Source organism: Staurois parvus, unplaced genomic scaffold, assembly GCF_062004578.1.
Source record: "Staurois parvus isolate SC_StPar_1 unplaced genomic scaffold, SC_StPar_1.0 ptg001089l, whole genome shotgun sequence".
NCBI lineage: Eukaryota > Metazoa > Chordata > Amphibia > Anura > Ranidae > Staurois > Staurois parvus.
The window spans coordinates 1,028,030-1,041,790 of NW_028318885.1; the positions used below are offsets into that span (position 1 = coordinate 1,028,030).

Genomic DNA, 13,761 nt, shown 5'->3' on the forward strand with positions numbered 1-13,761 from the left:
CTATCCGATCTCAGGTTCAACCTTCCAGTCCAGGAATTGTCCAACTCTTCCCTTTTGCGTTAGAGTCTTAGGCCTGATGGTAGCATCTCTTGTGGCAAATCCATTTGCCCAGTTTTACTGCAAAACTCTGCAAGGTAATATACTGTCCTTGTCCCTAGCTTGGTGGCTCAGGAATCTAACTCTGGAGTGAGATAAGTACTTCCTTCCCATCTTCTGGAGAATCACTGCCACGACTTCTTGGGTTCGGGAGAAGTTCTGGGTACAAAGTCAGTGCAAGGGACTTGTTCGTCAGAGGAGCCTCATCTCGTGATTCTAGAGCTTCAGGTGAATGAGCTGTCTCTGCAATGCTGAACTATCTTGGAGAATCTGATCGTGTATCAGTGGAACAACACCATGACAGAGGCATTCATCAATCACCAGGGAGAGACCAGAAGTCTCACTGCAACAAGACAGGTATATTGGATCCTGTCCTGGGAAGAACTCCATGTTGCAAGCTTATGGTCTCTGCATTGGGTTCTACCCTTTACTGTCAAGGAGCACTCTACTAGATCTGTATTTTATTCTTTTTTTACAGCAAGCAACTTTTTCTTAGGTTTGTGAGGCTGCTACCTGGTCTTTGGTTCATATATTCTTTATGTTCTACCAGGCAGATGTTTTGGCCTCATCTGATGCCAGATTAAGGTGTAAAGTCTTTCAGGCATTTCTATGAGCTGCAAGCAATCACCAAACCTGTTTTTTTTACTGAGCCTCTTAGAATGTGTTTGCTGTGTTACTAACCCTTCAGTTGGTCTACTTTTGTATGCCCTAAAGATAAAACACTTCCTGTGTCCACTCACTGTAAAATATTCTTAATGCAGTCCATTGAGAGACACAGGTGCCATCCCTTTGTACTTATGTCAATGACTTTGGTACTGCTCTTCTACAAAACTGTGGCATGCTGGTAGCAGGAGTAGTTATCCTGCGCTGGTCTACAATTTATTTTGTTTGCCAGTGTCCGATGATTTTACGATGAGTACAAAAATCCTATTTTAGGAAATGTGTTTCACATGCCTACCAGTCCACCTACTTAATATTGAAAACGAAGAAGCTACATTTCAGCTTTTCACAACCATAATTAAATTCCTATTTTATTATTTAGTAAGTCAATATTAGAGTGATATACCTCCCAGCTGTTTGTTCCAAAAAATCTTATCCTGATGGTCTGATCTCAGATTTTATCTTCCACATTTTCCTCATCTAAGTGCTGGCATCTAGCCTATAAATTATTTCCAGCACTATCTTAAATCAAATCCTTTTCTCAATAAGTCTGATTGGTGAAAATGAATAATGAAATCTCACCATAACGCTGTGACCCAGCAAAGAAAGATCTTGTCAGTACGAAGGGTCTTTCTTTCCCACCAGATCGCTGAATTAGGCCCTCTGAAGTGGACATTTGCTGTGATACAAAAAAAAATTGTGAAATGACATCTATTCTACATTAAAGGAATACTCAGATTATCTTAATGTATTTCACACAAATTCAATAATTGCAGCAATTGTAGTTTCTGTATTGGGTGAAGTCTAAAGGAAGATCACTTTTTTTGAACAATCGTTCCATTAGCATGCATGCTAGCTGTAGCTTGAGAATCACCTGTTATTATCAGGTCAATTCTGATGTCCTAGTGGATGATAACAAGCTCTGAATTATATTTTATTACACAGGAATTTTTTTTTAACTTTTTCCAAGACAAAAGAAAACAGAGGTATGTGTCACTGTCACCATCACCTATCACACTGGTTCTATCAAAATTGCAATTCCTTCCTACTATGAACTTGGGGGTCTCTCTTCAGAACAGCCCCTCACCAAGTACTCAGTAGTCAGCTTTGGTTGACCATGAGGAGAGGGGTCCACCAGGCCTTTTGGCTAGGTGGACCATGAGTGTGCTTTGCACCTTTCAGGAGCCTTGTATCCAGGGGGGTCAGGGAAGGACCTACTTCTTCGAGAAGTGGACTAGAGACACACCATTAAGTGAACTTTTTTGTGTGTTTCTCAAATGCACTTTATTTGTTCACTTAACAGGTGATTTGCTTTTGCACACCACTGTGGGTTCAAGAATGAATTGAGAGTGGCTGGCTTAGTAATATCCCATGAAGACATACAAATATTCAGCAGACCTTCATAAAACAGACAGAATGCTGTCATGTGTTACGAGCGCTCTTATAGTTTTGGGATAATGAGCAAACTACTCTGAAGAGCTGCTGATGAAGTTTATGAAGTAAGTAATAACATCTTCTTTTAAGTCAATTGAAATCAGTCTAAAAAGCTTAATAGAATAGCTTGTAGAACACTAATGGGTATATAAAGCATGAAAGAGACAGCTGGTAATAACAAGAGATGAGCATTAATGGCTTTATCTTGATGTGACTGCAGACATGGAAATAAAAACAAAGGAGGAGGCAATGTGATGGCTTAGATCTGTTTGTTAGTAATTTACACTCATAACACATTGCAGGAACTTCACTCCTTTTAATCCTTGTTAAAGGTACTGCTCACAAAACATGTAGCACATAGTGAATACTAATACAAACACACATTTTAGCAAACAGAGTGTTTCATTAAGTTTTTCATTCAGTGGTATACTGGAAGCACTAGGCCTGCACAGTGGGAAATATGCAGAGCCAATGAAAGGCAGCAGTTTTTTTCCCTTAATACATTCTCTGCATTGAGGTGAAAAACCTGCATGCAGCTCCCTCCCCAGCCCCCCTAAATACTTACCTGAACCAGATCTCAATCCAGCAATGTACACAAGAGCAGACGCTCTCTAGTCTCTCTCCCTCCTCATTGGCTCAGAGACAGCAGCAGGAACCACTGGCTGGTGCTGCTGTCAATCACAGCCACTGAGGGACCAGGGGCCAGCTATGCTTTGTGTGTCAGTGGCCACACAGTCAGTTTGGGAGCAATCCAGCATCTGTGCCCTCAAAGCAAGTGGCTTGCTATGGAGGCACCCAATGGGGAGGGGGGGGGGGGCAGTAGCATTGGTGGGAGACCTGTGAAGAAGAGGATGGGGGCTTCTCTGTTCAAAACCATTGCACAGAGCAGGAAAGTATACATTTTTTTTTTACTTTTTTTTATCCTTTACAATCAATGTAATGTGGCAGTGCTGGGAAAAATAAAAAATAATACATGGTGCAGTCTGTCAATAACATTAACATAGTAGATGCCAATAGATCAGTTATTTTTCCACTTTTTTTAAAGCCCCACTTCAGCCTGCTGCCTGCCCCAGAAACAACCACCTCTCTCTATCTAGTTGCTGCTACTTAAAATAAATAAATAAATGCCCTTTTTTACTGATTTAATTCTGTAGTCATGTGACGTTCCAGTACTACATTTTTCTCTTCTTTAATGTACAGTAGGCAGGTTCTCCTTCAGGTGTCCAAGTGACTGCCTGTACAAGATGGATGCCTCCCATAGACTGTCCAGTGGCAGCCTAGGGGTGTTATATGGTTTGTCCTAGCCTCGTTTACTGCCACTGTTACAGGACAACTTGGTCTTCATCAAAATTTGGAGAAAATATAAAGGAATGTGAAATAGAAAAAGAATTCATAAAATGAATACTATCGTTATCAAGTATTGACTCCACACAGTTGTCAGAATGTAAAATATTTTCTTTCAAAGTGGGTCTTTAAACCTGAACTTCAGACAAATATACACATCTGTGGATTTTTAAATTGTAGTTAGTGTATGTGCATAAATAGTCAATGAGTTTGTTAGCTCCCACATGGATGCACTGAGCAGGCTTAGATACTGAGCTATGGGGAGCAGAAAAGAACTGTCAAAAGACCTGTGCAAAATGGTAATAGAACTTTATAAAGATGGAAACGGATATAAAAAGACAACCAAAGCCTTGAATATGCCAGTCAGTACTATCCAATCACTTATTAAGAAGTGGAACATTCAAGGATCTCTTGATACCAAGCCAAGGTCAGGTAGAAGAAATATCGTATCCACAACTGCCAGAAGAATTGTTCAGGATACAAAGAAAAACCCATGGGTAACCTCAGAAGAAATACAGGCTGCTCTAGAAAAAGATGGCGTGGTTGTTTCAATGAGCACATTGTGACAATACTTAAACAAAAATGAGCTTTATAGTCGAGATGCCAGAAAGAAGCCTTAACTGTGCCAATCCCACAAAAAATCCTGCTTAAAATATGCCCGACCACACCTTGGCACACCTCACAGCTTCTAGCACACTGTAATCTTTATGGTCACAAAAGCACTATGTTTGGAGAATGGTCAACAAGGCCTATAGTGACCAGAATACCATCCCTACTTTAAAGCATGGTGGTGGCTCATTGATGTTTGGGGGGGGGGGTATGAGCTCTAAAGGAACAGAGAATCTTGTGAAAATTAATGGCAAGATGAATGCAGCATGGTATCAGAAAATAATGGCAGATCATTTGCATTCTTCTACACAAAGCTCAGCATGGAACACTCTTGGACTTTCCAGGACGACAATGAAGGTTCTGGATTGGCTATCACAGTCTCCTGACCTTAATATCATTGAGCCACTCTAGAAAGATCTCAAATGTCTGGTACATGAAAGACACCCAAAGACTTTGTATGACCCAGAGGCATTTTGCCAAGATGAATGGGCAGCTATATCACCTCACAGACAACTATTACAAAAGACTGCACGCTGTCATTGATGCTAAAGGGGGCAATACACAGTATTAAGAACTAAGGGCATGCTGGCTTTGAACAGGGGTCACTTCATTTGTTTACTTGTTGCCATGTTTTGTTTTATGATTGTGCCATTCTGTTATGACCTACAGATGAATATAAATCCCGTAAGATATAATAGAAATGTGTTTTGCCTGCTAACTCATGTTATCTTTAAAAATGGCACATACTGAATCAGTTCGCCAAGAGTATTCAAATCTTTGAGCACAACTGTAGATCTGGCTTCTGGCAGCTGTGCCTGGACTGGTTAAACATACTTACAAACATTCTTAAACTTTTTGAACTTACAAATTCTAGTGGATAATCCTGGAGGCAGGGCCATCCTGTCATTAGATGCTGCCAAAGCTTTTGACAGCATAGAATGGTCATACTTCTGGGAGGTGCTGTCCAGGTTCCGAATGGGACCTCAATTTATCAATTGAGTACGTATCCTATATTCTGCCCCCAGAGCTCAACTCCGCATCAATGGAGATCTCTTGGACTCCTTCCAGCTGCAAACGGGGACAAGGCAGGGGTGTCCTCTCTCACCCCTGCTGTTTGCCCTGGCTGTGGAACCTCTGGCAATACTGGTACATAGATCTCTGGACATTGTGGGGTTCATTAGAGGAACTCTCATCGAAAAAAATATCCCTTTATGCAGATGATACCCTCCTATACTTGGGTGACACCTGTAAGTCCCTAAGTGCTGTTATGATCCTTAGAGATCGCTTCAGTGTTTTCTCAAGATTTAAAATTAATTGGCTTAAATCAGTCTTAAAGCCCTTGAGCCCTTTAGACCTTCCCCTCCCAGTTGGCGCACAGCAGATACAAATAGATACCTCATTTAAGTATCTAGGGGTGGTGGTCACGACTGATACAAGACAATATTTAAACCTCAATCTTCTACCCCTGCTCCAAAAACATAAATTGAAGTGTAACAGCTGGTGTAGGCACTCCCTTTCAGGAGTGGGGAGGGTGAATTTAATTAAAACGGTGTGGGTCCCACTACTCCTTTACATATTTCTTAACTCTTCTGTATGGATCCCTAAAAAAGTGTTCTACCGCATGGAAACTCAGTTTAGAACCCTCATCTGGAAAAAACAGATGGCTAGGATTAGGCTATCCACTTTACAATGCAGCAATGACTCTGCGACCTTAGCGATACCTGACCCCAGGATGTATTTCCTGGCAGCTCAACTTCAGCAGATAGTAGGGTGGAACTTACCAGATACTGGGGGACCCTGTCATGGGCTTAATTTCTCTGCTCTTTTCCACCTAGAAATGGCTCTACCAGCCCTCCCTTCTCAAGCCGCCACTGCAGATCTCTTTTTCTCCTAGAAATGGCTCTACCAGCCCCTCCTCCTCAAGCCCCCACCGTAGATCTCCTAAAGAGTCTGTGGCGCAGTGTGAAAACCTCCCTTCATATGACTGGGTATTTGCCCAGTACCCCATTATAGCACAATACTAACTATACTGAATTAGCCAAACTAGAGTGATTCCAAAACTGGAAGGAAAAAGGAATAAACTTTGTGGTTTAGCTGTATTCAGGGGGAACATTAAAGTCCTTTGCACAGCTCCAAACTGAATTTGCACTTGCTCACAAAGAATTTTACCAGTATCTTCAAGTACGCCATGCCTTACAAGTCTCTCTAACCTCACACTTACGGAGTCTGCTCTTGTTAAAGATGTTACTCAGGCGTCACACAAAAAGGTTATAACCACTCGTATTTATTCACAATTATTGGCTACTATACAAGATCCCGCCAATCTGCGTAGTAGAGCGCAATGGGCCCAAGATGTCAGTGAGCTTACTGGCGAACTCTGGGATGCTACTCTGGAGTCTGCACCAGTGATTTCTCTCTCAGCCTCCCACCAATTATCTAAAATATTTATTCTCCACCATGCTTATAGAACCCCTATAAAATTACACCAATGGGGCAAGAGGAACTCTCCTAACTGCTCAAGGTGCAATGTACACAGAGGTGACTTTATCCATATGATCTGGCATTGCCCAAAATTGATAGAGTGCTGTATCCAAGCATATTAATGGAAAGTTGAGTGGAAGGAAAATGTGTGGTAGAAAAAGGTGCACAAGCAAAAGGGATAACCACACATTGAGAGGATTGTGAACCAAAGGCCATTCAAGAATTCGGTGGAGATTCATAAGGAGTAGACTACAACTGGTGTCAGTGCTCCAAAAGCCACCACACACAGAATTATCCAGGACATGGGCTACAACTGTCACATTCCTTGTGTCAAGCCACTTCTGAACTAGAGACAACGTCAGAAGCATCTTACCTGGACTAAGGAGAAAAAGGACTAGACGACTATTGTTCAGTGGTCCAAAGTAAATTTTGCATTTCATTTGGAAATTGAGGTCCCAGAGCCTTGTGGAAGAATGATAGGCACAGAATCCAAGTTCCATGAGGTCCAGTGTGAAATTTCCAGTCAGTGATGATTTGGGGAGCCATGTCATCTGCTGGTGTTGGTCCACTGTGTTTTATAAAGTCCAAAGTCAGCGCAGCCGTCTACCAGGAAATTCTAGAGCATGTCATGATTCCCTCTGCTGACCAGCTTTATGGAGATGCTGATTTCATTTTCCAGCAGGACTTGGCACTTGTCCACACTCCCAAAAGTACCAGTACCTGGTTTAATGATCATGGTATCACTGTGCTTGGTTGGCCAGCAAACATGCCTGACCTAAACCCCATAGAGAATCTGTGTAGTATTGTCAATAGGAAGATGAGACATCAGACCCAGCAATGCAGATGAGCTTAAGGCCACTATCAAAGCAACCTGGGCTTCTATAACACTTCAGCAGAGCCACAGGCTGATCGCCTCCATGCCACGCTGCATTGATGCAGTAATTCAAGCTAAACAAGCCCCGACCAAGAATTGAGTGCATACTATACTGTACATGGACATACTTTTCAGTAAGTTAACATTTCTGTATTAAAAATCCTTTTTTTTCTTGTTCTTATGTAATATTGTAATTTTCTGAGATACTGAGTTTTGGGTTTTCACTAGTTGTAAGTCACAATCATCAACATTAAAAGAAAGAAATGCTTGAAATATATCACACTCTGTATGTAATTAATCTGTATAATATATGAGTTTCACTTTTTGAATTGAATTAATGAAATAAATTAACTTTTTGATAATATTCTAATTTATTGGAGGCAGCACAGTGGGTACTCCGGTTTCCTCCTACACTCCAAAGACATGCTGGTAGGTTAATTGAATCCTGTTTAACTTGGCCCTAGAATTTGTATGTGTGAATGTGAGTTAGTGACCTTAGATTGTACAGCCCTTGAGGGTTAGGGACTGATGTGAATGTACAATATATACTGTATGTAAAGCGCAGTGTAAATTGACGACACTATATAAGCACCTGTAATAAATAAATAATAAAATATAGAGATGCACATGTATACAGAAATAGCTAGAGATCCTCTGTAAGAATTTAAAGGAAAATATAAGATCATAGAAAAGTGTAATCTGCCATCTAGTGGCAGCATAAACCATCACCAAAGCTGTGTAGACTAGTAAGAAAGGAAGACAGTCACTGGCATATAATTTTGTTAGAATCACACATCCTATTTCTGCTATCTGTCTTTTGGCTAGCTGTAATGTTTGGTAAATTTGTAGGCTTCTGGTTGTCCTGAATGGCCCTGCATCAGTGATGCAGCAACAGATGTAACAGAGGCAGCAAGTACTACTGTATGCATGTTGAGTAGCTCTAACCCACACTCCTCCTCATTGCAGAAATGGGATGCAGGGCCAGGACAAGGGCTGGGCAGAAGGGGCGGCTGCTCTGGGCACAATGGTTCACTGTAAGGATGGAGGCGCTTTCCTCCTGTTACAGGGGACAAGAGCAGTGATAGTGGCAGAAATTTTGACAAGCGAGTGACTGCTGGATGTAGGATCCCCTAAGCATGCACATCATGAACCAAGGGAGGGCAGGCGCAGTTTGGCATCTTTGCCCGGGGCACTGGATGACCTTGTCTCAGCACTGATGGGATGAATTTAGCCGTTCCCCCTCCCAAGCTGTTATACTTCCCCATCAATATGGTCAGTAGCCTTACTGGCCCATAGGAATGTGCAGGACAGGACAGACTAACCATTGATGTGTGCAGGCTAAACTAGGAACCTAGGAGTCAGTACATTTAGCATATTAGCTAATGTAATACTGAATGGAAAGCACAACTGTAGTATTCCCTGGACGAAGTTAGCAGGTCACTGACTGATTTTGGTTGTTTTTTGGATCCGACAAATGTATCTTTTCATACCGGAAGTAGGCATTATATGTTGCTTAATTACAACTTTAAGCCATGTTTAGGTTAAAGAAGATAAGGGAGGGTATTATCCTAAATAAACAGCCAACGCTCTGTCAGGAATGGACTGGCCAGCAATGGTGGGACTCACCTGCCTTTTGATCTGCAGTACCAGGGCTGGCCAGCGGGTGCTCCCAGCAATCAGAGACTCAACCTTTCAGCCAGCTAACACCTGGAACTGATGATACTGGTGTATTTAAGGGATGGCCAGACTTGCAGACTCTGCCTTGGTGTTGTGTTTGTCCTGGGCCCTGTATCTGTCCTGCATCCTGTTTCTGTCCCTCTGCCTGACCCTCTGTACTACGCTGCTTGCTACCTGCTGAACCTGGCCTGTGACCCCGACCATTCTCTGCTTGCTCCCCCTGTACCTACCTGCCCAATTGATATTGACCCGGCCTGCCTGACGACGCTTGCTTGTATGTACTGTTATCTGTGGGTGGTTTGGTTTGGTTTGTTTGCACTGTATTATGTTTAGTATTGCACTGCGTTTATGTTTGTATGGTTAGTGTTAATAAATTGTATTGTTTATCACATATCTGAAGTCTGCGTTTCCCTGCATCAGTCACACACCTCTGGTCATACCTGGGAGCCCTGACATTACACCAAGGCCAATCCTGACCAGAAGTGGCTGCACAGGGAAGCCATCTTGGCTTGTTGATGGGAAGGATGGATCTTGATGAGGTTGAATATTTATATCTGCTAGTGTTTGATGACAGGGAGTATGCTTATCAAACTCTGAAGGAGTATACCCGGGATGAACTGCTAGAATGTATACGGCTCGCTCATGTTCTAGTAGATCAGGGCACAGAGTTCTCTGAGGTGCAGCCTTTGATTGAGGTTTGTGCTGAGTTGGTTCCATCTGGTTCCCCCGAATGCAGGGATGAATTTTTGCCACCATTTAGTGCAGACCAGGTAGAGTCCCTGGTGTGGTTATTAGAGGATGATGTGGGTTACTTTCTGGAGCGTTATTCCACATGTTCACCACAGACACTAAGAGATTGTATAAACGCAGTACAGTCATTGACCAGACAGGCTTTGTGTAAGCTCAGCTTTGTTCAACCCATACTGCAGACATGGACAGATTTGTTGCACCCAGCCTCAGTCAGCTTACAAAGACCCAGTCCTGCTTCTAATCTATTTCCTCAAAACTCTATTCCTGCATTCCCAACAGCTCCTCCTGCCCTGCTATCTACCGCATGTCAGTACCCTGTTCCCACTCGCTGCACCTATCCTGCCTTTAACCCTGTAAAAGAGCCCTCTGTAGCCACCGCTCCCTCTCCTGTTCCATCCTCCAGTTCTTCTCTGTCTCCAGCTGCTCCATTTGTTTGCAGACCTGCGTTTACTTGCAGTGCTCCAGTAGTTAAAACCAGAAAAAAGCGAAAATTCTTTCCAACCAATACCATCCTGCCAGTATCCAAACCGGTGAGCCTGCCTTCCGTGGTTCAGCCTGAAGCCTCTACTCAGCCTGAAGCCTCTACTCAGCCTGAAGCCTCTACTCAGCCTGAAGCCTCTACTCAGCCTGATGCCTCTACTCAGCCTGATGCCTCTCTTCAGCCTGATGCCGGTACGCAGCCTGATGCCTCTCTTCGGCCTGATGCCTCTCTTCAGCCTGATGCCGGTACGCAGCCTGATGCCTCTCTTCGGCCTGATGCCTCTACTCGGCCTGAAGCCTCTACTCGGCCTGAAGCCTCTACTCGGCCTGAAGCCTCTACTCGGCCTGATGCCTCTACTCGGCCTGATGCCTCTACCCAGCATGATGAACTGATCCAGCCTGACGATCCTATTAGGCCAGTTGACTCGATGCCCGCTGTTGATCCAGATGATCCGGTACCTGATCCGGTGCCCGCTGTCGTGCCAATTGACTCAGAGCCCGCTGTCGTACCTGGTGACTCGGTGCCCACTGCCTTGCCAGATGATGCGGTGCCCGCTGGCGAGCCAAATGACCTGATGCCTGGTGACCCAGTGCCCGCTGTCATACCTGGTGACCCGATGCCCGCTGTCGAGCCAGACGATCCAATGCCTGGTGACCCGGTGCCCACTGCCTTGCCAGATGACCTGATGCCTGGTGACCCAGTGCCCGCTGTCATACCTGGTGACCCGATGCCTGCTGTCGAGCCAGACAATCCGGTACCTGATGACCCGGTGCCCACTGTCGTGCCTGTTGACTCGGAGCCCACCGCCTTGCCAGATGACGCGGTGCCCGCTGTCGAGCCAAATGACCTGATGCCTGGTGACCCGATGCCCGCTGTCCAGCCAGACGATTCAATGTCTGCCCCAGTGCCCGCGGTCATGCCAGTTGACTCGGAACCCACTGCCTTGCCAGATGACGCGGTGCTCGCTGTCAAGCCAAATGACTTGATGCCTGGTGACCCGATGCCCGCTGTCCAGTCAGACGATCCAATGTCTGACTCAGTGCCCGCGGTCATACCAGTTGACTCGGAGCCCACTGCCTTGCCAGATGACGCGGTGCCCGTGGTCGAGCCAAATGACCTGATGCCTGGTGACCCGATGCCCGCTGTCCGGTCAGACGATCCAATGTCTGACCCAGTGCCCGCGGTCATACCAGTTGACTCGGAGCCCACTGCCTTGCCAGATGACACGGTGCCCGCTGTCGAGCCAAATGACCTGATGCCTGGTGACCCGATGCCCGCTGTCCAGCCAGACGATCCAATGTCTGACCTAGTGCCAGCGGTCATGCCAGTTGACTCGGAGCCCACTGTCGTGCCTGGTGACTCGGTGCCCGCTGCTCCGCCTGGGGGCCCAAGACCTGTCGCTCCGCCTGAGGGCCCGAGACCTGTCGCACCGCCTGGGGGTCCGGCGCCCGCCGCTCCGCCTGAGGGCCCGAGACCTGTCGCTCCACCTGGGGGTCCGGCGCCCGCCGCTCCGCCTGAGGGCCCGAGACCTGTCGCTCCACCTGGGGGTCCGGCGCCCGCCGCTCCGCCTGAGGGCCCGAGACCTGTCGCTCCACCTGGGGGTCCGGCGCCCGCCGCTCCGCCTGAGGGCCCGAGACCTGTCGCTCCACCCGGGGGTCCGGCGCCCGCCGCTCCGCCCGGGGGCCCGAGGCCTGTCGCCCCGCCCGGGGGCCCGAGGCCTGTCGCCCCGCCCGGGGGCCCGAGGCCTGTCGCCCCGCCCGGGGGCCCGAGGCCTGTCGCCCCGCCCGGGGGCCCGAGGCCTGTCGCCCCGCCCGGGGGCCCGATGCCTGTCGCTTCGCCCGGGGGCCCGGTGGCCCACTGCCTGCCGCTTCACCTGGTAGCCCGATGTGCCTCTGCCCGGGGTCCTGCCCGATGTGCCTCTGCCCGGGGTCCTGCCCGATGTGCCTCTGCCCGGAGTCCTGCCCGATGTGCCTCTGCCCGGAGTCCTGCCCGATGTGCCTCTGCCCGGAGTCCTGCCCGATGTGCCTCTGCCCGGAGTCCAGCCCGATGTGCCTCTGCCCGGAGTCCAGCCCGATGTGCCTCTGCCCGGAGTCCAGCCCGATGTGCCTCTGCCCGGAGTCCAGCCCGATGTGCCTCTGCCCGGAGTCCATCCCGATGTGCCTCTGCCCGGAGTCCATCCCGATGTGCCTCTGCCCGTAGTCCAGCCCGATGTGCCTCTGCCCGGAGTCCAGCCCGATGTGCCTCTGCCCGGAGTCCAGCCCGATGTGCCTCTGCCCGGAGTCCAGCCCGATGTGCCTCTGCCCGGAGTCCAGCCCGATGTGCCTCTGCCCGGAGTCCAGCCCGATGTGCCTCTGCCCGGAGTCCAGCCCGATGTGCCTCTGCCCGGAGTCCAGCCCGATGTGCCTCTGCCCGGAGTCCAGCCCGATGTGCCTCTGCCCGGAGTCCAGCCCGATGTGCCTCTGCCCGGAGTCCAGCCCGATGTGCCTCTGCCCGGAGTCCAGCCCGATGTGCCTCTGCCCGGAGTCCAGCCCGATGTGCCTCTGCCCGGAGTCCAGCCCGATGTGCCTCTGCCCGGAGTCCAGCCCGATGTGCCTCTGCCCGGAGTCCAGCCCGATGTGCCTCTGCCCGGAGTCCAGCCCGATGTGCCTCTGCCCGGTGTGGCTCTGCCCGGTGTGCCTCTGCCCGGAGTCCAGCCCGATGTGCCTCTGCCCGGTGTACCACTGCCCGGAGTCCTGCCCGGTGTGCCAGTCTTTGATATCCCGCCAGTTACCAGACCCGGGCGGTGGAACATTTTTCCCAGCTAGGACTGTTTGGAGCGTCCTGAGGCCGCTCCTTGAGGGGGGGGTACTGTCAGGAATGGACTGGCCAGCAATGGTGGGACTCACCTGCCTTTTGATCTGCAGTACCAGGGCTGGCCAGCGGGTGCTCCCAGCAATCAGAGACTCAACCTTTCAGCCAGCTAACACCTGGAACTGATGATACTGGTGTATTTAAGGGATGGCCAGACTTGCAGACTCTGCCTTGGTGTTGTGTTTGTCCTGGGCCCTGTATCTGTCCTGCATCCTGTTTCTGTCCCTCTGCCTGACCCTCTGTACTACGCTGCTTGCTACCTGCTGAACCTGGCCTGTGACCCCGACCATTCTCTGCTTGCTCCCCCTGTACCTACCTGCCCAATTGATATTGACCCGGCCTGCCTGACGACGCTTGCTTGTATGTACTGTTATCTGTGGGTGGTTTGGTTTGGTTTGTTTGCACTGTATTATGTTTAGTATTGCACTGCGTTTATGTTTGTATGGTTAGTGTTAATAAATTGTATTGTTTATCACATATCTGAAGTCTGCGTTTCCCTGCATCA

At 47.9% G+C, this 13,761-nt stretch overlaps 1 protein-coding gene across 4 annotated transcripts in view; it reads right to left on the minus strand.

Moving 5' to 3' along the window:
* Positions 1-13,761, minus strand: part of GANC (glucosidase alpha, neutral C) — a 93,950-nt gene that overhangs the window by 29,720 nt on the left and 50,469 nt on the right. For all 4 annotated transcript variants that reach the window (XM_089658679.1, XM_089658677.1, XM_089658680.1 and 1 more), the window contains one exon: positions 1,339-1,435. In XM_089658679.1, the coding sequence (XP_089514805.1) occupies positions 1,339-1,435 (97 nt within the window). The remainder of the gene's footprint in view (positions 1-1,338; positions 1,436-13,761) is intronic.